Source organism: Chiloscyllium plagiosum, unplaced genomic scaffold (assembly GCF_004010195.1).
Source record: "Chiloscyllium plagiosum isolate BGI_BamShark_2017 unplaced genomic scaffold, ASM401019v2 scaf_1746, whole genome shotgun sequence".
In the NCBI taxonomy this organism is placed as follows: domain Eukaryota; kingdom Metazoa; phylum Chordata; class Chondrichthyes; order Orectolobiformes; family Hemiscylliidae; genus Chiloscyllium; species Chiloscyllium plagiosum.
Window position 1 is genome coordinate 27,198 of NW_025214904.1, and position 27,253 is coordinate 54,450.

Sequence of the window (27,253 nt, forward strand, 5' to 3'; positions counted from 1 at the left end):
AGGGGGAAGAGACGGGGGAGGGGGGTGGAGGCGGAAGAAAGAGCGAAGAGAGAACGCTGTAGAAAACTCCCAATAAATTGACTGCCCCTTTCATGTTTCTGACTTCCACCTATACTGACTCTGTAGACAAAATTATCCTCAATGAGCACCCTTTCTGCAGCTGTGTTACTATCCCTGATTAGCAATGCCATCCCTCCATTATTTCACAATCACCCCCATTCCTTTTGAAATTTCTAAACCTTGGAATACCCAACAATCATGCCTGCCCCTGGTGATATCCAAATCTCCATAGTGGCCACAACACAGTTACAAGCACTGATCCACACTGAATTTGTCACCCTTACTCCTGATACTTCAATCCATTACACTGACTGCACCTTTCCCCTATCAAGGGCCTATCTATCCTCACAGGCTCTCTGCACACTGTATCTGACTGTTCACTACGTATTCTATCTTATCTGTAGCTCAGGTTTCCAACTGGCTAACCAGACTGCAAATGGAGCCATAGATAAAGCATCTTTTCTAAGTTACATGATCACTCGTTTTTAGCTGGTCTCTCTAATGCAAAGCATTACTTGTCATTTATTCATGGTTTCATAAATTTAGCTGGCATAACATCTGTAACTGTCTTGATTAGCACACACACCAATGAGAATTAGCGAGTGCATCAGGAAATAGAAACTAACTTTGTCTTCAAGATGCCTAAAGTTCAAAATTATCCTAAGAGAGGAATGCTACTCTTTCCAGTGCAAAAAGGACTGAACTTCTGCTAAAACTGTACATAGCATCTTTAGAAGTTGTGTGCAAACTTTAACAAAAATCTTGGAGATCCCATAACTTTAATTGAGCACTGAAAGCAGTTTGATAATGAGTGAAAATTTACATACCAGAGCTTGTGGACCATATTTATTCAAAAAACCAAGAAAACCTCCTTTGTATAGTACAATGCTGATAATGGCCAAGCCAAACACCAAGATGGTTATAAGTGCTATCAGAATCTGAGGTACTGCAAAAGAATAGGATACATCAGAAGCATTCCTTTGTGCCAGTTTGCCCCCCATTCTTGGGATTACCCAAATTAAATCCAGTAAGAAGCCTCACTTCTAGATTTAAACCCAGCAAAAATAATCTATACTCATTAAATTTAGCACGATTTCTTTCTAAAAATTTCTTCGGTCCACACTAATATTTGTATCTGAATATTGCATCACATTACATTGGATACAGATGACAAACAGGCCATACAAATGCAGAAATAGCTGGAAGTCTGACTATAATAGTTAATGTTTCAGAACATCTACTGAAATGGTCAAACTGAAAACTTTTAACTCTCTCAAAAGATGCTGCCTGACTTGCTGAGTTTTTCCAGCTTTTATTACTTAGTACAGAAACAGGCTCCTTGGTCCAACCTGCCCTTGCTGGTGCTCATGATCCACTCAAGCCACCTCCTAGGTTCTCATCTAAAATCTATTATTTATTCCATTCTTTCATATGTTTATCTAACTTCCCTTTAATAGTATTTATGAAATTTGCTTCAATTGTTTCTGGACAGTAGAGAATTTCATACAAATTAGCACTCATGAGGTAAAGGAATCTTTTTCCCCTGTATGTAATAAAAGATTAAGTATCAAACATAGGAATATTATTATTGGTGACCAAGTCATATGAGAACTTGGCCAAATATTGTTTTAGCACATCAGCCTATTCATACCAATTACTTGGCTGTCTTTTTTGGGAAATCTGTTTTTATGCAAAACCATGTCTCAATTGTGACAACCTAAATTGCATGGCCAGGAATAGGAGTTGCTTTCATGACAGACATTTACACGGGTTGAAAAAGCATCTGGCTAAACTAATGGGATTTCAGCTTAACATTGCTTGACCAATTACAGTATCAAAGCTTACTTGCAAACACCACAAAGGAGATTAACCCGGTCTTTGTACTTGTACAGGTTATCATAAGGTTTGTAAACCCCTGAGCAATACAGATTAGAAAAGTATTAGAATAGGACCAGTAGAGTTAAGCAAGTGTTGTTTCAAATGATACAAGGTTCCTGTTTGTCATTGCCACACAGTCATTTGACACCAATGGTGAGAAAATTACAAGAAACCAGATTCAGGGATAAAATATTTACTTGGAGAAGCAAGGATTAGTAAAATTATAGCTAGCACAGATTTAGTAGAAAAAAAAGCCAGACTAACCAATTGGAGATCTTCAATGAGGAGAAAATTAAAGCTAGTGCACTGCCATAGTGTATAGAGACTTTAAAGGATTTAGTTGGAAAATGGAAGCTTTGGGGAGTGCGGTTGGGGCAGAAAGGGGGGGTTAAAGGGGTAGATAACTTGGCTATTTATCAAGTTAACAGGTAGAAGACAGAGCACAGAGAATGGATATTTTGGACAGAGGAATATCATGAAACCTATCAAGGGCAGTTTTAGGACAATTATACCTGTGTAAAGGGATTACAATTTTGAAGTTGTGGACCAAACAATGACTGCAATAGATGAAACAAGTGGGCAAAAAAAAAAAAAAAGTTACCAAATGGAGGTGTGGGAAAAGGTGAACTGTTCATTTTGGAACGAGAACAGTACATTATTTAAAATGGAGAAAACTGTAGAAACCTACAGCATAAAGCAATTCCAGTGGACTTATACAGAAAACACAAAGCTAGTCCATAGGTGCAGCAAGTAATCAGGAAGACTCATGGAATGTTGGGCCTTATTTCAAGGCTGTTCAAGTAGAAGAGTGGGTTCCCTTAAAGGAAATATTATTTCATTGTATTCAGTTCAGAGAGAAAGCTCACTAGGATGATCCCCAGTATGGAGGGATTGTCTTACAAAGAAACTTAACAGGTCGGGACTCTACTCATTGGAATTTAGAATGAGAGATGATCACATTGAAATGTGAAAGATTAAGGAGTTTGACAGGGTAAATGCTGAGTACATTTCCCCTCAAGGGGAGTCTAGGACCAGAGGGCATCGTCTCAACATAAAGGGATGTCAATGTAAGACTAAGATGAGGAGGAACTGCTTTAGGTGGAGTCTGTTTTGAACTCCATGAAACCGAACTGTTGGGACAGAGTTCTTGTATATATTTAAGGCTGAGATAGATAGATTGTTGATCAGTAGGGAAATGAAGGGTTACAGAAAAATGACAGGAAAGTGGACTTGAGGAGTGCAAGATCAAGCATGGACCAATGGTGGAGCAAGCTGGAGTAGCATAACGGCTTTCACCTGTTCCTATTATGGAATTAGTAGCCTCTCTCATGGGCATAAGCTGGTGAAAGGGGGGAAAAAATGAATGTGGATATTTTAGTCACTAATCATTCCTCAAGCAACACCAAAAAAACCATCCTGATCAGTGTACAACTGCTTTGCAAGACTTTTGTGCAAATTGACTTAAAGAAAACCCTATAGCTACTTGTGGGAGCCTTTGGGGTGACGGCTACTGCATTTCCTATGTTCTAATTTTTAAAAAAAATCATTTGAGGTGTGAGCATTGTCAGTGTTTATGACCTATCTTTGAACTGTCCTGAAGGTAGTGGTGCGAGCAGCTTTCTTGAACAATTGCAGTCCTTGGGGTGTAAGTATATTCCAATGCCATCACAGAAGGAGTTCCAGGAATTTTAGTCAAAGACACTCAAGGTTTTTGAGGTATTTTAGGTGTTGGAGATGATTCCCCCAAATGCCAGGAGTAGCAAATACTGTTTTATATGTTGCATTGTTCCGGAACTTGAGTGCAACAAAAGTCATAACGGACGGACGGAAGGAACCTACACTGCTAACTGACTTACTGAACCTGTGCTATTACTGCCTTTGCTGTTTGAATTCGTGCATTGCTGGACATTGGAGTGTGTCTAGAAAAACTTAAACAGTGAAATTCACAACTGATCTTGGAGGATTCTGTTTGGAAGAGGTCATAACACAAACAAGTTCTTTATTGATATGACTTCAGAGGCATATCTCAATAAAATATAAGTATTAAGTTAGCCTGAAGTAGTGTTTTGTGGAGGAATAAGACTGCTATTTTCTGGGTTTGTAGATTGGAAGCAAAAATGGCCTTTAGTAGAGTGATATGCAGTTCTTGTAGAATGTGGTAGTTTAGGGAGAGTTTACATGTTACTGAGGATTATATCTGCAACAAATACTGCTTGCTGCAAATCCTAGCAGATCGAATGTATCGGTTGGAGCCACAGTTAGAGGCAATGAGGAATTTACAGGAGCAAGGAAGTGTCATGGGCAACAGTTATAGGAAGGAAGAAAAGCTGCAGATACACAGTCACATAGATGAGTTAACTCCAGGAAAGGTGAGAGATAGGCAGGAGTCTTCTGCAGCTATCTCCATTTCAAACAAATATACTGGTTTTGGAAAATGGATTCTCAGGGGAATGTAGCACAAATGGCTAAGTTGCTGATATCAAGACTGGCTCTAATTAAATGAGGGGTACATCGGGTTCCAAGCGACCTATTGTGTTCAGGGACTCTAGTCAGAGGCACAGACAGGCGTTTCTGTAGCCAGCAGGGAAAAGTCAGAATGGTGTATTGGCTCCCTGGTAGCAGGATCAAGGAGGTCTCAGGGGGTGCAGAATGTTCGCAAAAAGGAAGAGGGACCAGCAGGAGGTCACTGTACACATTGGACCCAATGACAGAGGAAGGGAAAAAGATGAGATTGTGAAGGGAGAATATAGGAAGTTAGGCAGGAACGTAAAATTGAGATCCTCGAAAGTAGTAATATCTGGATTACTCCCGGTGCTGCGAGCTAGTGAGTGGGAGAATAGGAGGAGAGAACAAAAGTATGCATGGCTGAAGAGCTGGTATATGGGAGAGTAATTCACATTTTTAGATCGTTGGAATCTCTGCTGGGGGTGGAAGTGATCCCTACAGGGGTGGATTGCACCCGAGTTGGAAGGGAACTAATATACTGGCAGGGGGATTTGCTGGAGCTGCTCAGGAGGATTTAAATTATTAAGGTGGGGAGGGGGGAACCCAGAGAGATAATGAGGAAAGAGATCATCCGAGACTAGTATAGTTGAGAAAAGTATGTGTCAAGCACTCAGGGCAGACAAGGACAAAGCAGAGAATGATGTAGGACTGATAAATTAAGCTATTTATTTCAACGCAAGGGACCTAACAGGGAAGGCAGATTAACTCAGGGCATGGTTAGGAACATGGGACTGGGATATCACAGCAATTACAGAAACATGGCTCAGGGGTGGACAGGACTGGCAGCTTAATGTTCCAGGATTCAAATGCTATAGGAAGGATAGAGAGGGAGGCAAGGGAGGAGGGGGAGTGGAGTTTTTGATAAGAGGTAGCATTATAGCTGTACTGGGGGGGGGGGATAACTTCTGTATGTCTGGGAGTATTTGGTGGAACTGAGAAATAAAAAGGAATGGTCACCTTACTGGAATTGTATTTATAGACTCCCTAGTCAGCAGGAAATTGAGAAACAAATTTGTAAGGAGATTTCAGTGATCTGTAATGAATAATAGGGTGTTTATGGTAGGGGAATTTAAACTTTTCAAACATAGACTGAGACTGCCATAGTGTTAAGGTTTAGATGGAAAAGAATTTGTTAAGTGTGTACAAGAAAAATTTGAGCCAGTATGTGGATGTACCTACTAAAGATGATGCAAAACTTGACCTTATTTTGAGAAATAAGCAGAGCAGGTGACTGAGGTGTCAGCAGGGATGCACTTTGGGGCCAGCAACCATAATTCTATTTGTTTTAAAATAGTGATGGAGAAGGACAGATCAGATTTAAAAGTTGAAGTTCTAAATTGGAGGAGGGCTAACTTTGATGGTATTAAACAAGAACTTTCAAAAGCTAATCGGGTGCAGATGTTTGCAAGTAAAGGGACAGCTGAAAAATGGGAAGCCTTCAGAAATGAGTTCACTAGAATCCAGAGACAGTATGTTCCTGTTAGGGTGAAAGAAAAGGCTGGTGCATGGAGGAAATGCTGGATGACTAGAGAAATTGAGAGTTTGGTTAAGAAAACAAAACGAAGCATATGTCAGGTATAGACAAGATAGATTGAGTGAATCCTTAGAAGAGTATAAATGCAGGACGAGTATACTTAAGAGGGAAACCAGGAGGGCAAAAAGCAGATGCGAGATAGCTTTGGCAAATGGGGTTAAAGAGAATCCAGAGGGTTTTTACAAATACATTTAAGGACAAAATGGTAACTAGGAAGAGAATAGGCCCTTCAAAGATCAGCAAGGTGGCCTTTGTGTGGAGTCACAGGAGATGGGGGAAGTTTTCAAATGTATATTTTGCATCAGTGTTTACTGTTGAGAACACAGAAGATATACAATATATAGAATGACATCTTGAAAATGCCCATATTACAGAGGAGGAAGTTCTGGATGTCTTTAAACAAAGGTGGATAAATCCCCAGGACCTGATCAGGTGTACCCGAGAACTCAGTGGGAAGCTAGAGAAGTGATTGCTGGGCCCCTTGCTGAGATATTTGTATTATTGATAGTCACAGGTGAAGTGGTGGAAGACTGGAGGTTGGCTAACATGGTGCCACTATTTAAGAAAGGTGGTAAGGAAAAGCCAGGGAACTATAGACCTGTGATCTTGACATCAGTGGTGGGCAGGTTGTTGGAAGGAATCCCGAGGGACAGGACTTGCACGTATTTGGAAAGGCAAGGGCTGATTAAGAATAGTCAACATTGCTTTGCACATGGGAAATCTTGCCTCACGAACTTGAGTTTTTTTTGAAGTAGTCACATCGTGGATTGATGAGGGCAGAGCGGCCGATGTGATCTATACGGACTTCAGTAAGGCTTTCAACAAGGTTCTCCACGGAAGACTGGTTAGCAAGGTTAGATCTCATTGAATACAAGGAGAAATAGTCATTTGGATACAGAACTGGCTTGAAGGTAGAAAACAGAGGGTGGTGATGGATGGTTTGATTTTCAGACTGGAGGCCTGTGACCAGTGGAGTGCCACAAGGACCAGTGCTGCGTCCACTACTTTATCATTTATGAATAATTTGGATGTGAACATAGCAGGTATATTGAGTAAGTTTGCAGATGACACTAAAATTGGAGGTGTAGTGAACAACGAAGGTGATTACCTCAGTATAGCGGGACCTTGATCAGATGGGTCAATGGGCTGCATCATCCCAGATGGAGTTTAATTTAGATAAATGTGAGATGGCGCATTTTAGGAAAGCAAATCAGAGCAGGACTTATACACTTAAAGGCCAGAGGGAGTGTTGCTGAACAAGAGACCTTGGAGTGCAGGTTCATAGCTCCTTGAAAGTGGAGTCGCAGGTAGATAGGATAGTGAAGGCGGCGTTCAGTATTAGATTAGGTTCCCTAAAGTGTAGAAACAGGCCCTTTGACCCAACCAGTCCACACTGACCCTCCGAAGAGTAACCCACCTAGACCCATTTCCCTCTGACTGATGCACCTAACACTATGGACAATTTGACATGAGCTGAAAATGTGTTGCTGGAAAAGCGCAGAGGTCAGGCAGCATCCAGGGAACAGGAGAATCGACGTTTCGGGCCAATTCACCTGACCTGCACATCTTTGGATTGTGGGAGGAAACTGGAGTACCCAAAGGAAACCCACGCAGACACGGGGAGAATGTACCAACTCCACACAGGCAGTCACCCAAGGCTGGAATCGAACCTGGGATGCTGGTGCTGTGAGGCTGCAGAGCTAACCATTGAGCCACTGTGCCACCCCAGATGCTTTCCTTTATTGGTCAGAGTATAGGAGTTGGGAGGTCATATTGTGGCTGTACAGGATATTGGTTAGGGCACTTTTGGAATATTGTATGCAATTCTGGTCTCTATCAGAAGGATGTTGTGAAACTTGAAAAGGTTCAGAGAAGATTTACAAGGATGTTGCCAGGGCTGGAGAATTTCAGAGGTTAAATAGGCTGGGGCTGTTTTCCCTGGAGTGAGGGGTGACCTTAGAGGTTTATAAAGTCATGAAGGGCATGGATAGGGTAAGTAAACAAGGTCTTTTCCCTGGGGCGGGAGAGTCCAGAATTAGATGGCATAGGTTTAGGGTGAGAAGGGAAAGATATAAAAGAGACCTAAGGGGCAACGTTTTCACGCAGAGTGGTACGTGTATGGAATGGAGCTACTAGAGGAAATGGAGGAGGCTCGTACAATTGCAACTTAAAAGGCATTTGGATAGGTAGATGAATAGGAAGGGTTTGGAGGGACATGGGCTGGGTGCTGGCAAGTGGGACGAGGTTAGGTTGTGATATCTGGTGGGCATGGACAAGTTGGACCAAAGGGTCTGCTTCCATGCTGTACATCTCTATAACTGGCAATATATTTATAAGTTGAGAGCATGGTGCTAGAAAAGCACAGGTCAGACAGCATCCAAGGAGCAGAAAAAAAATCAATGTTTTGGGCAACAGCCCTTCATCAGGAATCAGCTCTTGCCCGAAATGTCGACTGACCTGCTCCTTGGACGCACCATACACTTGACTGATCTCCAGCATTTGCAATCACTTTCTCAGAATATATTTCCAAGTCAGGATGGCGAACAACTTGGAGGGGAACCTGCAGGTGATGGTTTTCACCATGTATTTGTTTCCCTAGAGGCGGTGGTAATGGGTTTGGAAGGTTCTCTAAGCAACTCTACTGAATTTCTGCAGTGTCTGCTTTGGGATGTCTTGGAAATGTGAAAACTGCCTTACAAACGCAAGAGACAAGACTGATTATATTCATAGTTATTACAAATTATCTCCTAATGCTGATTTATACTTATTAATTGAAGTTAATTGAGAGCAATATTAGACTGGGAATGAAACTGGCATTCCATTAAATTTCAGTTTCTAGTCAGGAATGCAAGACTAAAATTACTCCTAAATTTCAGTCACCTTACTTCAACTTTAATCTAAAGTAGCACTCAAATTGCATGAAATCACAAAAACACAGCAAAAAATGGAAAACGTCCTCAATTTAACAAAGCAAGAGGGCTGGTGCAATCATCCTCACCTTGGCTTTTCTTCACGTGTTGAGAGAGTACACATTTTGTTTCCACGGGGTCAGAGTGATCTTCTTCAGAAGAAAACATTTTTATTGAGACACAGTATTGTGTGTTAGGTTGTAAATTGTCAATCTGTTCTTTAACACTAGTGTCCCTTGTACTACCAAACACTTCTCTATTCTGTTAAAAGAAACAAAATCAGAGTTACAATCAAATCAACAGGATGACTTAATCACAGAAGATTTAAGTTTATAAGTTAACAAAATATTGCATTCAAATGTTTCAACACCAGTTTTTAAGCGTGCAGTGATGCCTGTACAGAATTAAACTATCAGCAGCACTGGTTCATTGTAGTTTTAGAAATTCTCTCATCTCCATTCAAGCTTAAGCTGACAGGAGGTAGAAAACTTATTTTGAAAACCCAACTCACTTATGGACCCAACACCAGCTCGTTGATTCACCTCATTTACCATTCCTTTACAAAGAAAGCCACTACCAGAAAGGTGCACCGTATGTGACGAACTAAGGAGGTCGAAGGAGGTATCAAAACCACTTGCATCTAGAAGGTATCTGGCAGCAGATGCATGGTAACACCACCACCTGTGGGCTCCCCTCCAGGCCACATACCAATAGAAATATATTGCCAATCCTTCAGTGTTGTTGGGTCAGAATCCTGTATTATGTAAAAACAATTACTATAGATGCTAGAAACCAGATTCTGGATTAGGGTGGTGCTGGAAAAGCAGAGTAGTTCAGGCTTCATCTGAGGAGCAGGAAAAATCGACATTTCGGGCAAAAGCCCTTCATCAAGGTACTCATTTGAGTATAAGTTGGGAGGACATGTTGCAGCTGTACAGGACATTGACTAGGCCACTTTTGAAATACTGCATGCAATTCTGGTCTCCCTCCTATCAGAAGGAGGTCATGAAACTTGAAAGGGTTCAGAAGAGATTCAAGGATATTACCAGAGGTGGAGGATCGGAGCTACAGGGAGAGGTTGAATAGACTGGGGCTGTTTTACCTGGAGCAGAGGCTGAGGGATGACCTTAGAGGGGTTTATAAAATCATGAGGGGAATGGATAAGATAAATAGACAAAGTCTTTTCCCAGGGGTGAGGGAGTCCAGAACTAGAGGGCATAGGTTTAGGGTGAGAGGGGAAGACATAAAAGGGATCTAAGGGGCAGCTTTTTGATGTAGAGTGGTAGGTGTATGGAACACTGCCAAAGAAAGTGGGGGAGGTTGGTACAATTACAATTTAAAAGGCATCTGATGGTTATATGAATAGGGAGGGCTTAGAGGGATATGGACCAAGTGCTCACAAATGGGACTAGATTAGGATAACTGGTTAGCATGGACGAATTGGACCAAAGGGTCTGCTTCCGTGCTGTACATCTCTATGACTCTAAGGCACACAATGCTACAACAATGTTTGAATTTCCAAAGAACATTCAATAAAAGAGGGTCATAAAAGAATTACTATACAAGATAAAGTTAATGGCATAACAATTGGTTGGGAGTAAGGCTTTTAACATGGACAGAGATCTGACTAATAGGAAAGATTTTTCAGGATGGCAAATTACAATTCAGTGTTGAGACCTCAAACATTTCCAATCTACTATTAATGACATGAATGAAGGGACTGAGTGCATTGTAGCCAAAACTTGCTAACGATACAAAAACAGGTCGGAACGCAAGTTGCATGGAGGCTACAAAGAGTCTGCAAAGGGTGCAAGTGGTTAGATTTGGCAGGTGGAGTCAAAAGGTGGGTGAATGCAATTGCCTTTTTGACAAAAAGAACAAAAAGGCAGAGTATTGTTTACATGGAGAGACTGCAAAATGCAATGGTGCAGGGGATTATAGATGTCCTTGAAATCTTGCCACAAACCCAACCTCTACATTTTTGCACACTTACAAAAGCAGGCCATTTGCAAACCTGGTGTTTTGTTCAAAGAGTGGAGCTACAATTTTCACATTTTACACAGCATCAAGACCATTCATTCTTCACTTAGTATTAAATAAAAATTTGATTCTTTCTCAATGTCCTCTTCCTTAAATAGAAGGATGAATACCTTACATCTCTTGAAAGGGCAGACTTAATTTAATATCAGATGAGATTGTACTCCAAAACACACATGCACCAGCCTAATTATATAGTTGAGTGTCTGGAAGCACAACACAGACAAGGCATCAGGACTTTAGATCAGAGTGGTGCTAGAAAAGCACAGCAGGTCGGGCAGCATCCGAGGAGCAGGAAAATCGTTTCGGGCAAAAGCTCAAGGCATCAAGACTACCCAGTCAAGTACAGCACATCTCTGTAGATTAAGGCTTTCTAATCTACTCAATATGGCAGTGAAAACATCATCCGTGGTACTGAAAATAAGAAATCCAAAGTTAATGAACCTTACTCATGCAATTATGGTACTGTACGCCATTGACTGGAGCCGCATTAGTAGACCATACAGATATTCAAGTGATAGTTCTGCATCCTGAACTGCACTGGAGGACTACTGCAGTACTCACCAAAGCAATTCAAGATTTGGTGCCCTCTGGCACATGCCTCACAACCTCACCATTAAGGGATAGCACTTCTAACTAGTGTACAGCCATCGCTGGAGGGAGGAAAAAAAAAGACAAGACAACCAAAATAGTTCTCCTCTAGTCAGACTGTGGTTGACTGGCTCATCTAATAGCAATACTATTGAATGCCGATTCCCCACTCACCAACAGTACCACAACTTATCCTTACAGTACTTACTGTTCATCACCTCGGACAATACAAAAACAAATTGTACAAAACTGACATTTTAAACTAACTTTGTCAATTAACCTAGCCTGGTTCAATACCTTCAACATGATAGTGAAGGACCTTACAAGTCAACTTCAAGCATGTCTGTTTAGATAGCTCTACTTCAGCAAAGCAGTAGCAGTCTGGGCTGGGTGGCAGGGAGTGTCAGTGGCACAGGGAGGAAAGATGTTTCAATCCCAAGAAGGGACAGGTTTATTCACCAAGGAACTACTTACTGCCACTTCACCTGCAGTGGTATTTCAGCAATTCCACTGTTAAAAAGGACAGGTTGTAGTTACAACCTGGAATCGAACACCTCAAATGAATTCTAAACCCTAGTGTACAGTGGTGAGTAAGCAAACTTTTGACCAAGAACAGAAATGAAGGATGACATGTTTAAATAGCACAATCATATAAATCTATAAATTTAGATATTGTGAATTTTTAAAATTTAACTTGAAGCCATCTTACAGGAAAGCCAGTAGCACAGAAGATCAAATTACTTAAAAAGGGTCAATTGATGACAGTTCAAAATGGACTCTTTACAGTGACATTAAGTTTTCTATGATTTCCATGATTGCATGGAAAGGTTTCCCCAGGTGATCAAGGTAGCGCTTATAACTGGAACAGAAGTGAAAAAAATCTATTATCCAGTTACCCAACATAGTATTGGACGTAATTTCTCTCAAATTGTCTTGGTCTAAAATACGTTATTCAATCTTTTCAAACCATACCTTTTCCAACTTTCCATTTTTAAGCACTGAAATGTGATACTGCAATGTTGCATGGAGATCTAGGACAGATATTAATCCCAAGTTATAAATACAGGCAGGAGTTGCAGGAGAATCAAAATTAATTTTGAGGACTCCAAGAGGGTTTTCAAAGATTTGAATATTAACTGGCCTTATTTTTGCTGTAGAAGAAAGAAAAAACGGAATTAAATGAGGTAAAAATATTGATAAACATTAGACTATTAAAAGAAACTAAATACTGGAAACAGGAAGCAACTTTGAATTTATTAGGTTAAAAAAAAAGCAGCATTTTGTTCTGTTGAAATGAATAGACCCGAAATCATTGGTCTCAAAAGTTGACTACAATTTTTATTTTAAATAAGCTAAAATCTAAATCAAACAAGTTAGAATTTGGCTTAGTTTTAGGGGTTACGTTCACCTTCACTATGAGAAACAAGAAATGGGAACAACAAAAGTAGTAAAATTTAATTTACACAAATTAACTTGCACATTGATATGTACATCTGAATAATATTCCCCCACTATAGATTCTACAAGTCTAGAAAGAGTACAAGCCACAAAATTATAAATGAGTCAGAAATCAGAATTTGTGTAAGACAAAACAGAAGTTGTTACACTTTAAAATAATTGCACATAGGAGTGACAAAAAAAATTGAGGAAACCATAATTCATGCAAGTATTGCTTCAAGAAATATTGTACCAATCCAAGAGCAAAGATAGATGGTAAGCTTACTGTCTCGAAAGGGTTGGAATTCCATTGAATAAGACCAATCAGATTCTTCCATTTCTGTGACTGCTTTAACTCGGGTAAAATAAGAATCGTACACATCAGTGAAGAGATTGGTTAGATCACATGTTCGGCTCAAGATCAACGAACAGTTTTCTGCAGCAAGCCACAAATCACTTGGATCGTCTGTTTGGTTCATTGTCGGTGATTCGTTTTCTGCACCAATTTTGCTATTTAAAATTTAAACAAATATTTTGAATAAGAGCGTCATATCAAAACAACACTTTGCAGATGTTCTTTCCTATTATGTCTCAAATAATTACACAAGTAAAATCATGCTATTGTCTATTTTGGTGAAACATGATTAAATAAGCCAATTTATACTAGAACTCAAAAATATTAAGGGTATGGGGCAATAGCCATTTGACCCATCCAATCCATGCTGGTGATTATGCTTCACTTGAGCTCTAGACCATCTTTCCTTATCTGAATCTATCACTGTAACCCCGTATTCTTTGTACCTCATGTGATTATCTTGCTGCCCCTTAAATAAATCTGAGCTGTTCATTTCAACTACTTCTTGCGGCATCAAATTCAACATTTTTACTACTCTTTAAGCAAAGAGGTTTCTTTTAAATTTCCCTGTTGCATTTTTGGTAAGTACCTTCCATTGAGAAATGCTGTTTTCATAAGAGGAAACATTCATTCAACATCCACTCTAATGAATCCTTTCGTAGTTGTGAATAAATGTTTTTCAGCCAAACACTCAGCATTCTTTCTTCAAGAAAGAACCCCAGCCTGTCAAACCTTTCCTTATATGTATACCTGTGCACTTCTGGCATTATCCTCACAAACCTATCACTTACTCTCTCCAGCACCTTGTTCTAATAATACGGTGGCCAGACTACGTTTAAGAGTTTTAACTAAGGTTCAATAAATGTTTAATGTAATCTCCATTCTATTCAAATCTGTCAAGGCAAGACTGGAGCTTAACTTGCTTTTTTGTTAAGTTCTCACTAACTGTGGCACATCATTTAGCAAGTGGTATATTTGTCCTACATGCTCAATTACTTTCTGTATCCACTTCAAAAGGAATCAGCAAGTTCTCTTCTTCCAACTTTGCATTTATCAGAGTTGGAATTCATTTGCAGACTGTCCTTTTGGAACTTTACTACTGTTTCCCTATGATTTGTTGCAGTCCTCTTCAGTACTGACTATCCCCATCAAGTTAGTGTCATAGGGAAATTTAATAAATCCAACTTGTAAACTTCCAAAACAAAAAAAAACTACCATTAGCCCATATTTCTGATGGTTTTTTAAAAAAAGTATTTCTTTTAAATAGTGTGATTTAGATTTATTACAATAACAGCACCATTATTACACTGTTCATTCTCCATCCATCAAGAGAGAGGGAAAGAGAGCTTGGTTACAAATTCATCTTCAGTTGAGTTTCCAATGTCCTGTTTGTACCAGACTAAGACTACACCTGTTCTCCACCGTAACATTGCTGGATTTTGTTGCTATATATCAGCTCATTTGCCATTAAAACCCTCAACCAGGCATTTACTTCTAGAACCAATTATTTCAATGCACTCCTGGTTGTGTCACACATTGGACACCCTGCAAACTATCATTTAATTCGCAGCATGTTCCATTGCTCTCTCACCCTTGTTTTTCCCCCCCGACATCAAAATCCTGGTCATGAAATGTTTGTGCAAACTCTTACTTCTCAAATTCCTCAATTGCCTTTCCTTCCAATTTCACAACCCTCCAAGTTACCTGTGCTCCTGCGATTACGGATTTTTATGTATTCTTTTACGATCCTAGCAGAGATCCCAAACTTTGCCTTGAGCCCACATGAGACCCCCATATTTTATTCTGATCCAGCTGGGGACCAGTAGCTTTGGTTGTGAATAAAATTTGAAATCCTAAGAAAATAAAACTACAAGCTTCCAGAGTTTCAAACAAAAAGATATTTTACTAAAGAAGGGCCACTAAGTCAAACAGTTAACATTATCTCAATACTCTAACATTCAGAATAACAAAGTAAACATGAATGAACAGATGAACTGTGGTCAAACATAAGTGACAATCTGCACATCAAATAACAGAAGCAACAAAGACAAATCCATGAATTTCTTGAAAACCAGCAGAGGTCAGTGATCACACAAATACTTCTAAACGTTTGTCATTCTAACGGGGGATTTCATCTCTTATTGAAGATGTAGCCTCTGATTTGACAACAGTCACTCCAACTCAGACTGCCCCATGATATCTTGCCTCCTAGTCAGGCAAAAAAAAGACAGCAAACTACATATGAAAATATTAAGAGGGTGACCAAAGACTTGGACAAAAGAGAATTAACAACTTGAAACATTAATTAGGTTTCTTAGTCTTGAGCTAAGTTGTCAAAGCTACTTGGTATGCTTAGCATTCTGTTTATCATGAAATGTTATTTGCATAATTAGGGGGATATCAATGTTGTGAAAAACAAAGACTGACTGGCAAATCTTAAACATGGAATTACAGCAAAGTGGATTTGGTAGACAGAAAAATGCTCTGAGGAGAGAGGGTACAAGGTTGGAAATGTAGAGGTAGTCTGCAAGTGGAGGATGCTGAGGATGTCAAATCTGAAAGGGAAGAGTGGGAAGGGACTGCTTTGTTCCTTTACATTGATCATTGAGGCATTAATGAAAATATTTAAAGAAGTTTTATTTCCTTGTCTTGAATGCATTTTCCATTCGTCATTTTGGAGGCTGCTCCATTCTAGTCTCCATCCAAATACACAATTCGACTTGCACAGAATAAACTGAAATAATGATGAAAATAATAGCCTTGTGAAAACAGAGACCATTGTATACAAACCTTACAGCAATGTATTCCACTGTATAGCGTGTAGGGAATGGCATGTCCGTCCCTGATTCCCACATTAAGACAGGATGAAAGTTTTCTGATGTATATGATAGATTGTGAGGTGGAAGCAGTACAGCAATAACTGAAATATTTAAACAATGTATAAGCATCAAATTACATTTGAAAAATCAGAAGTAAAATCAGTTATGCATAAAAATCTCAAATTCCCTTACACTTTTACTAGCAACTGTGATCAGATAATAAATGCTGAGAATCCATGTGTCTTTTAATTAGTTAAAATTGATGGAATGAATAATCTATTTCAAGGGTTCAGAAGAGATTTACAAGGACATTGCCAGGGTTGGAAGATGTGAGCTGTAGGGGGAGGTTGAATAGGCTGGGGCTGTTTGCTCTGGAGCGTCCGAGGCTGAGGGGTGACCTTAGAGGTTTACAAAATCATGAGGGGCATGGATAGGATAAATAGACAAAGTCTTTTCCCTGGGGTCGGGGAGTCCAGACCTAGACGGCATAGGTTTAGGGTGAGAGGGGAAAGATATAAAAGAGACCCAAGGGGCAACCTTTTCACAGAGACAGTGGTATGTGTATGGAATGAGCTGCCAGAGGAAGTGGTAGTGGCTAGTATAATTGCAACATTTTAAAAGGCATCTGGATCGGTATATGAATAGGAAGAAAGGAAGGGTTTGGAGGGTGCTGGCAAGTAAGACTAAAATTAGGTTGGGATATCTGGTCGGCGTGGACAAGTTGGACCATAGGGTCTGTTTCCGTGCTGTATATCTGACTAATTGCAAAGCATACAGATATTTATGCACAGAATAAAGCAATTCAGCCCCCCAGAAGATGCTCTCAAGCTTCATCCTTCTCTACCAATACATGCTTCTATCCCATCTAAAAGAATGCATCTATGCTGCATTACCTTATGGGAAGGAGTTCCACATTCGCTCTATTCTCATGGACAGAAAGGTTGCTCCTGAGCTGCCTATTGGATTTATAATGACCATCTGACATTAGTGGTCCCTAATTTTGGGATCCACTTATTTTTAAACTGAAGTTCTATTGAAATTAGCAATACTTCATTGCATTTCAATGTTATTCCCCAGGAGTGAACTGTTTTGCCTTTTAAAATTACGAAACAAAAAAGCCTTAATAACCCACATCACTAATTTTAATAGTTTCTGCATCAATGGGCGAAATTCAAGCAGATTAGCAAATGCATTACGCAGAGTTGAAAAGTGAGGCGCAGGTAAAAGCACAGCGGATCAGGTAGCCTCAGAGCAGCATGCGAATCAAAGGGCATAAGCCCATCAGGAATGTGGAGAAGGAAGTGGGCTGAGATATAAATAGAGGGGATGGGGGTGGGTGAGGGGCGTGGAAAGTAGATGGGATAGTGATAGGAAAGAGGTATACTGTCCTGCTCCGCGGTACTTTTTCCAGTGCCACACATTTCAACTGACTCTCCAGCATCTGCAGTCCTTTTTCCTACAAACATTACTCAACAATCAGCAGACTGCAGAATATGGTAGGCTAGAAATACACACACCAACCTATCCACCAGATTCATCTTGGAGATTAGATAGTAGGAGATGTGTTGCAAACTTCCAGCAGCAAAGTACTTGAAGTAAAATAAAATCAAAATGAGAACTGAAAGGAAAGATGCTGCCCATGGTCTTGCAAGGTGGCAAAAAAAAACATATCTTAAACAAGCACTGTCTTTCAAAGAAGTTGAAATATTAAGTTGCGACATAGCTTTTAAAGTGCATGCTCTAATTATGACTGCAGTTCCATCACAATATTTTGTTGGAGAAAAAAGGTCAAAAAGACATTGGAGACTTGTCAAAATGCTGATGGAATGCTCGGGGTAAACTGATGAATCAACTTCAAACACCTAGTGGGGAAATCAGTATAATCATTTTTAAAAAGATATCATGGAAATAAAATGCTCCAAGTATAGACTTTACTGTTACTTAAGCAAACCAAATAATGAATGGGGAAAAAAGCTAAATCCTATAAATTACAAATGGAAAAAACAAAATTAAGTAAATGGTAGAAAAAGCAAAATTTTTCTTCATTTTCAGCATCTGCAGTAACAGAAAATATTGGAGGTACGCAGTAGGTTGGCAACTCACTATGAAGAGATAAACAGATAAGAGATGGGGAAATATGGACATAAGAATGGGTGCAGGCTCTTCAGTCCTCAAGATAGTTCAATGAGATCATGGTTGATCTATGGCCTAATTCCATATTCCTGTCTTTGGCTCATATCTTTTAATAACTTAGATAATTTTAAATCTGAGATTGCTGAACAAAAAAAAACTGATCCAGCATCCACTGCTGAAATTAGTGCTGAGCCTGTCATAAAGAAGTCACGTTGGACTTGAAATATTAACTGTTTATCTCTTCAGACGTCTGAAGAGATTCTCCAGCATTTTCTAAAATGTTAAATTATGTAAGATTAAAAATAAAATGGCAGTGTCCAAATTTAATGTCTCAGGTGAAAGACAGCATTTCTGAGAAGACAGTGTACCATTGGGACTGAAGGTTAAGTGCTAGAATTGAAGAATTGGACTTAAAGCTATCATTTTAGGGTTAGTTGGCATTAGTGTCACCTGAGCATAAGCTCAATACATATGGCTGAAACTGAAGCTGGAATATGGATTGAGGCAAGGTCCACTATAAGGTGAAGGTACAGCAATGCATCAAAAGATATTATCTGAAACATTAATAGCTGCTATTTTGTGTTTCTCCATAGGATGGAACTGCTACCACAAAAATAATTTCAGGAACTGCTAGCTTTAGAAATATTTCAACAACCTCTCTCAGCTCAAGAGCATACCATTTCCTTCAGCGCGGCATCAGTAATACCTTGAGAAATTGAATAGTGATCATTATAAGCAAAGGACAGAGCTTAAGCAAAAGCAATCTAATGGAGGCATTTCTTACAACTGTGCTGTTGCATGATTCAGAGTAGCTCTTTTAAAGCTGGGGTGGAAGAAATGGCAAGATGAGCTTGCATCTTTCTCATACTTGTCATAATATTAGGAAATCAGTCACCACAACATTACAGCATGCCAAAATGCCTCTGTCAACTAGCGTACATTGAAGTGCAGTCACTGCTGTAGTGTAGTGAAAGACAGTAATCAATTTTGCAGAAATCAGGATCACTGGAAGGCATAAAATTAATGATCTGATAATCTAATTTGGCGACATTGGGTAAGGTGCAAAATTGGAAGGATTCCTCGATACTTTCTTGGTCACTTCTATTTTATCTTTCATGCGCACTTGTGAGGACAGATGAAGCTCATGGTTCAAAGTTACATCCAAGAAGTAGTACCCTTGACAATGCAGCACCAAAAGATATTCATTGAGATCTCAAATCCTTGGAAAGAATTTGAAGCCTCATCTCTCCCAGTGGCAGGGGCATTATAACTAAGCCAATAGTAACACCCAAAGTAGCAATATTTCAAGATCAAAATAACGCACTAACTTTACCCATAATTCTCAGAAGCACAAACTGAGCTTTCAAACTAAGTTGGAAATGGATTTGAATTCTGGAAGCTAAATATGGAATATATCAACTTCAATAAAAAAATCACAAGTTTCAGGAGAAAAAGAATAAATCTTTGAATAAATATTAGGCTGGTAAATTACATGGTAGAGACATCTGCAAAAAAATATCAGTTCTGATTTTACAATGAAAAATTGCATATTTACCAGTGTTCAGAAATTGATGAGAACACAATAGGCCCAATATTATAAACATTGTGTCTGATTAAAATGTTAGCTCTCCCCTTCATTCATCCTATAATAAAAAAGATTTAAAAGAGTGTAATGCATTTCATCATATAATTAAAAGGTGAGAGTTCAAGAGCAGAGACAAATTCAAACAAATTAACCAGCTTTTTAAAGTAGAAATCAAATAGCAAGACTTTTTTCTACCCAGACTATTTTTTCCTGATTAAATTGGTTAACCAACCTGCCACGAGATGATTTCATCAGGAATGAAAAGTTAATATTTGGCACAGCTTTCTTGTGACAACATGCCCTCAAATAACACAAGATTTCCCTTGCATTGAAGAATCTCTACACCTTCTGAAACAAGTTACAAGGTGCCAATAAATAAGCCTTTATAAATTCTGTAATACCTGACAGCTTATTAAAATTTCCTTGCTGTTTCATGATATAGTTCCTTCAACTTTGGTCTACATTGTATTTACTGCTCCAAGTAGAATATGGTGACCATGTTCACCACAGCTGCTACTGCAGATAAGAGTTAATTTGTTAGATATGAGAGACTTGGCAGAAAGTATCTTGAATAATGACAAACCATAAGTGAGAAGTTTAATTGCAGAGCTGTAAGATTTATGCAGAACAAGTTGGTTAGTCTCTTTATAATTTTTAGTTCTCAAATTTGCTTTCCTAGTAGACCTAGTGGTATATTGCTGGACTGTTCAGCCAGAGACCCAAGTAATGCTCTGGGGACCCAGCTTTGAATCCTGCCACAGCAAGTGATGGAATTTGAATTCAATAAAACTCTGGAATTAAGAGTTAAATGATGACAATGAATCCTTTTCCAATTATCAGAAAAACCCACCTGATTCATCAATGTCCTTTAGGGAAGCTGATATTTGGCTTGTGAGAGACTCCAGACCCACAGTAATGTGGCCGACTCAACTGCTCTCCAGGCAATTCAGGATCAGCAGTAAATGCTGGTCTGAACAGTGACCCTCTCATCCCATGAGGGAATTAAAACAAAACCTGAAATTTATGTTGTCAGTCAATCTCTCATGATGGTAATATTAACAGCAATATGAATGTAACAATTTGATAAATAACTGCAATTCAGTCCCATGATAAACTAGAAGAATTCATGCACTATATTGGATCATAATTAATTTCAGCTGCTCATTTTTGGATAAAGCATACACCTTGCTCTGCAGAACAAGAAACTGGCCACAACTACAGAACATTTTGTGCTTGCCAGAACTCTCATTTCCTATTGTGGTCTTTTATAATAATTTGGTATCGGAATAGTTGACCTATTTCCAGATGGGGTTAACAGGAAGGCTCCAAATATTTGATTTAAGCTTTCACAAATACCTGGCATCATTAAATACGGCAGAGTAACTGATGCTAATTAGTCACTTATAGGTTGCCTTTGAGACTGCTAATGATTCTTGCCTCGAGCAATGATTAAAAAAAAAAGGTGTTTTCTCATCAACCTGTTCAGAAATGTTTTTTCATACTTCTAGAACAGATGGGACTTGAGCCTGGACCATATGAGACCTTTCCCTATCTTTTGCAATGATCCTCCCTCAAATTTGCCTTGCCACACTTGTTAAAAGATAGTTACTTGCCAGCTGCACAGTATGTTACTCCCTTTTGGAACCTCAATCAACATCTTCCTGTTGCATAGAATCAAAGAACAGAGATGCCTTATTTCTCTTCACTGTGTTCAACACTTACCTACTGGTCTCAATTCTGAAAATGACCAATTTGATACAAGATGACAAAATTTAAAAGCTTGACCATATTTTATATTAGCATACTTTGTATGGTGAAACTTTCTCTTCAAATTAAACCGCACTGTTAAATTTGGAAATTTGAACTTCAGATAAAATCCTCAACACATTATCATTGCAGTGCCTTTAGTCCAACTCATCCATGCTAACCAGATATCCTAACCTAACCTTCTCCCATTTGGGAGCACTTGGCCCATATCCCTTTGAACTCTTCCTATTCATATACCCATCCAGATGCCATTTAAATACTGTACTTGTACCAGCCTCCACCACTTCCTCTGGCAGCTCACTCCATACACTCACCACCCTCTGCATGAAAACATTGCTCCTTAGGTCTCTTTTATATCATTTCCCTCTTATCCTAAACCCAGGCCCTCCAGTTTTGGACTCCCCCACCCCAGGGAAAAGACCTTGTCTATTTATCCTATCCATGCCCCTCGTGATTTTATAAACCTCTAAGGTTAAACCTCTAAGGTTACTCCTCAGCCTCTGACACTCTAGGAAGACAGCCCCAGCCTATTCAGCATCTCCCTATAGCTCAAACCTTCCAACCCTGGCAACATCCTTGTAAATACTTTCTGAACTCTTTCACATTTCAAAACATCCTTCTGATTAGTAGAGACCAGAATTGCACGCAATATTCCAAAAGTGGCCTAATCAATATCCTGCGCAGCCGCAACATGACCTCCCAACTCCTATATTCAATGGTCTGACCAATAAAGGAAAGCATACCAAACGCCGCCTTCAACATCCTATCTACCTGCGACTCCATTTTCAAGGAACTATGAACCCGTACTCCAAGGTATCCTTGTTCAGTAACACTCCCCTGGACCTTACCATTAAGTGTATAAGTCCTGCTCGGATTTGCATTTCCAAAATACAGCACCTCGCATTTATCTACTATCTACCTGCGACTCCATTTTCAAGGAACTATGAACCTGTACTCCAAGGTATCCTTGTTCAGCAACACTCCCCTGGACCTTACCATTAAGTGTATAAGTCCTGCTCGGATTTGCATTTCCAAAATACAGCACCTCGCATTTATCTAAATTAAACTCCATCTGACACTCCTCAGCCCATTGGCCCATCTGATAAAGATCCCACTGCACCTCCAATTTTGGTGTAATCTTACTAACTATACCTCCAATATTCACATCCAAATAATATATATAAAAAAAAGCAACGGACCGAGCACCGATCTGTGGCATACAACTGGCCACAGGCCTCCAGTATAAAAAGCAACCATGCACCTCCACCCTGTCTTCTACCTTTAAGCCAATTCTGTATCCAAATGGCTAATTCTCACTACATTCCATGAGATCTAACCTTGCTAACCAGTCTCCTCTGAGAAACCTCATCAAATGCCTTACTGAAGTCCATATAGATCATATTTATTGCTCTGCCCTCCTCAATCCGGTTACATCTCAACAAACGAATCCATTTCAAATGCTTCAATTGAAGCTGTCTCCATCACACACTCAGGCAGTGTACTATAGACTTTAAGTGCTCAAAGAAAAAAAATTCTCATTACTTTTGCTTCATTTGCTATTTATTTTTAATGTTTGCGGCTTGTTTTTCTCTAATCTTTTCATGAGCAGAAGATTCTTTCCACTTATTTGGAGACTCTCATACCACGGAAACGAGAAAGAAAAACAGCAAGCGAGAAAGCCCTCACCCGAGTGGGTGAGGTGGAGAGGATGGAACCACAGTGACCAATGCAATGCAGGAATTAAAACTCCACTGCTGGCAATGTTGCAAAGCAGTCATCTAGCCAACTAAGCAAACAGATATCATGGTCCGAATGTACCCCACATTGCTGTCACAAGGGAGTTTCAGGATTTTGACCCAGTGGTATTGAGGAAATTGCCATATAGTTCAAAGCCAAGATGGTATTTGGCTTGGAGGAGAACTTGCAGGTGAAGTTCCCATCTCTGTGGCATGGTCAAAATAATCCCCTCAACGCTTTCTTTCATAGAGAACAGAACAGCAAATGCAAGACAGAACTAGCCCATGATTGGAGGGGCAGCTCCTCACTAATTCGGTCAGTCTTTGATTCATCCCCCCGTAATTGTAGCTTTCCCAGGAATTTTAGGGAAAATTCATTTACCCACCCCCATTTGGTTTCAGCATTGATCTGCTACCCTTGTTGTTTCAGATGGTAATAGTCACAAGCTTGAAGAAAACTAGCTGTTGCTGGAACATGGTTAATTAACATGTTGGCCAGAGTGATATATGGCTTGATTAGAAGTGAGGACAGTTAAACTGGATAATTATGAACAGGCCTGAACATAAATAAAAGATAAGTTAGCAAGGGAGTCTGAGAAGTAGTTACAAGGCACAGTACAGGATGGAATAATGGAACATTGTACAAATTTTTGTACAAAATTAAAGTTATATTTTCAAGAACCTCTTCACACAGCAGAGTCAAGGATTTAATCAAACTAATTTAAACATTTTAATTTAAAGTTAGCTTCAATACATTTTTAAAAAAAATCATGAGTCAGTCACAAATAATCTAATGAATTCTATGTACAACAAAGACACATCTTTAAAGAACCAAGACATCCCGAATCTATTTAATTTCATCTGCTAACTGCATACCTTTCAGTGCAGATATGCCATGGTTAATCCATTACAAATTCAACTAAACTGATCGTACATAGTATCAAGCTGTCAGCAAGCAGGGCTGCAACGCAAATCTGGCAGTAATTAATTCAAAACTAGAATGCTCTTTCAGTCACTGAGAAAAAAAATAACTGTAGCTTTCTTAAAATTATTCACACGGCACAATTTCATACCTTTCAATCACTGTCCTTCTCAGACTCATTTAAACTCCATCACTTGTGTCTTCCCACTTGCAACTTCAACTCATCTTTCAGTGGCCTCAAATTCCTACAGCTTGGCCATCATTCATATTCTGTGCAGACCTTTAATACAGACATTAGATGGAATACAAGTCACTGATGAAGCTTTTCTAGAACCTCTATCATCAGGGAGAAGGTTCAGAAGCCTGAACACATGCACCAGCTGGTTTCAAAATAGTTTCTACCCTATTGTTAGAATACTGCATGGACTCAAACTCTTAGCATTTACCTGTACGTATGTTTTAGTTTTTGCCACTGTTTACCTATTATTTACTTACCTACGCTATTTAACTAAGTGATCTGCCTGTATTGTTCGCAAGACAGAGCTTTTCATTGTGCATCGGTATGCGAGACAATAAATTCAATGCAATTCAATTATGTGATTTTTAAAACTTTATCCACCCCAGCCCAAGACCGGCTCTTGCGAATTAAGACAACAACAGGTTTGAACATTACAGTGAAACAGAAACAAGAACCCGTAGTAGAAAAAGCTCCAAACGCAAAAAAAAATTGTTAACTCTAACACTCACTTGAAGATGCTGCGTTCGTGGTCCCGAGTGGCTTCATACGAGCTGATATATTGACAATATGAACACTTCGTTCTGGACCATGTAGCCTAAGGTCAAAAATCTAACGACACTAGGTCGTTTTCTGACCTTGTCCACCTGCGGCATTTCCACAGCCTGTAACCCAAGGGCTGCCGGCAGAAATAACAGTTAACACGGATCCCCTTCCCTTTGGGGGCCTGAAACTGAAATGTTCGCAAGCTCATCTCAACCTTTTTTTTGGAGACTTTTGCGGGAGGTTCAAACGGGGAAGTTTTAAGAGGAGGTGACCTGTGCATTGTAATAAAACGTTACACCGTTTCAATAGGTCAGAACAAACCTCAGCCTGAACCCCCGACCTCACTAACATTGCACTTCCTCGTCACCCTCCGATAATAATAATAATAATAATAATAATAATAATAATAATAATAATAATAATAATAATAATAAAATAATAATAATAAAAATAAATCTCTCATTTTCGGGACCTTACCTGATGTCCGTGAGAGGAAAATAAAAATCCGCTAGTTACGTGGGAGAGAAACGACCTTTCTAGCGTTTCCCCCCCGCCCCATACAGATTTAAACGTCTTTCTCCACAAACATCAGAGCAACAGCACCGAGGCGAAAGCTTCCTCTTCCAGTTTCCCGTCAGGCTCCATGAACGTCGGTCTCCCTTGCCTCGGTTCGATATCGTTGGCAGGCCGCAGTGGGTGGGCCATGCCCCCGAGACCTGTCTATCACACCCATTTCCCCCTTCCCCGCCCACAGATTGTGAGGTCACAAAGCCCGCAGCTGTCAGCCTTTACTGACAATCACGTGACTCAGGGCTGGACTTGCCAATGGAAGCACAAGGGAGGGAGGCAACTATTACTCATAGCAACACAGATACTGTGGAATACTGCAATTCCCCCTGCTTGTTACACATACAAGTACCTGTAAAGAACACATGGTCGTCAGCCCCACAGTTATTAACTTTACATTGAACTTTTAACATAAATCACTCCCTACTGGCCAGGATGGGTGGGACTGAAACAAGACTTGACACTACCCAGGACGAAGCAACCTGCTTGAATGGCATCACGTCCACTCCCTTCACCCCTGGCTTTCAGTGGCAACAGTTTCCTCAGACAGCACTTTCCAAAGGAGAAAGTGAGGAATGCAAATGCTAGAGATCAGTCAAAAAGTGTAGAAAAGCACAGCAGGTCAGGCAGCATCCGAGGAACAGGAGAGTCGACTAAGCTCTTCATCAGGAATGGTGGGGTGGGGGGGTGGGAGGCAAGGGATTAATAGATAACTGGGAAGGGGTGCAGGGCTGGGGGGAAGGTAGCTGAGAATGCGATAGGTAGATGATGGTGGGGGGTGATGGTGATGGTCGGAGTGGAGGGTGGAGCATATAGGTGAGAAGGGAGATGGACAGATAGGGCGGTGCTGAGTTAGAGGGTTCGATCTGGGATAAGGTGGGGGCAGGGGAGATGAGGAAACTGGTGAAATCAACATTGATTCTGTGTGGTTGGAGGGTCCCAAGGTGGAAGATAAGTTCATAGAGTCATTGAGATGTACAGCACGGAAACAGACCCTTTGGTCCAACTCGTCCATGCGAACCAGATATCCCAACCCAATCTAGTCCACCTGCCAGAACCTGTCTATTTATCCTATCCATGCTCCTCATGATTTTATAAACCTCGATAAGGTCACCCCTTAGCCTCTGATACTCCAGGGAAAACAGCCCCAGCCTATTCAACCTCTCCCTATAGCTCAAATCCTCCAACCCTGGCAACTTTCTTGTAAATCTTTTCTGAACCCTTTCAAGTTTCACAACATCTTTCCAATAGGAAGGAGACCAGAATTGCATGCAATATTCCAACAGTGGCCTAACCAATGTCCTGTACAGCCGCAACATGACCTCTCAACTCCTGTACTCAATACTCTGACCAATAAAGGAAAGCATACCAACCGCCTTCTTCAACATCCTATCTACCTGCGACTCCACTTTCGAGGAACAATGAACCTGCACTCCAAGGTCTCTTTGTCCAGCAACACTCCCTAGGACCTTACCATTAAGTGTATAAGTCCTGATAAGGTTTGCTTTCCCAAAACGCAGCACCTCACATTTATCTAAATTAAATTCCATCTACCACTTCTCAGCCCATTGGCCCATCTGATCAAGATCCCGTTGTAATCTGAGGTAACCTTCTTCTCAGTCCACTACACCTCCAAT

At 40.0% G+C, this 27,253-nt stretch overlaps 1 protein-coding gene across 4 annotated transcripts in view; it reads right to left on the bottom strand.

Annotated features, from left to right (window-relative positions):
- The window catches only part of LOC122548070 (interleukin-10 receptor subunit beta-like), a 31,162-nt gene extending 5,389 nt beyond the window's left edge, over positions 1-25,773 (bottom strand). The window contains exons 1-8 of one of the 4 annotated variants that reach the window (XM_043686636.1): positions 25,527-25,771; positions 24,420-24,548; positions 19,814-19,901; positions 16,097-16,226; positions 13,238-13,461; positions 12,487-12,665; positions 8,976-9,147; positions 888-1,006 (exon numbers count right to left, since the gene is read on the bottom strand). In XM_043686636.1, coding sequence (XP_043542571.1) covers positions 888-1,006; positions 8,976-9,147; positions 12,487-12,665; positions 13,238-13,461; positions 16,097-16,226; positions 19,814-19,862 — 873 coding nt within the window. In that variant the 5' untranslated portion in view covers positions 19,863-19,901; positions 24,420-24,548; positions 25,527-25,771. Of the gene's footprint in view, positions 1-887; positions 1,007-8,975; positions 9,148-12,486; positions 12,666-13,237; positions 13,462-16,096; positions 16,227-19,813; positions 19,902-24,419; positions 24,549-25,526 lie in introns of all 4 variants that reach the window. The other 3 variants (XM_043686639.1, XM_043686638.1, XM_043686637.1) reach the window with 3 other exon arrangements.
- Positions 25,774-27,253: the final 1,480 nt, after the last annotated feature.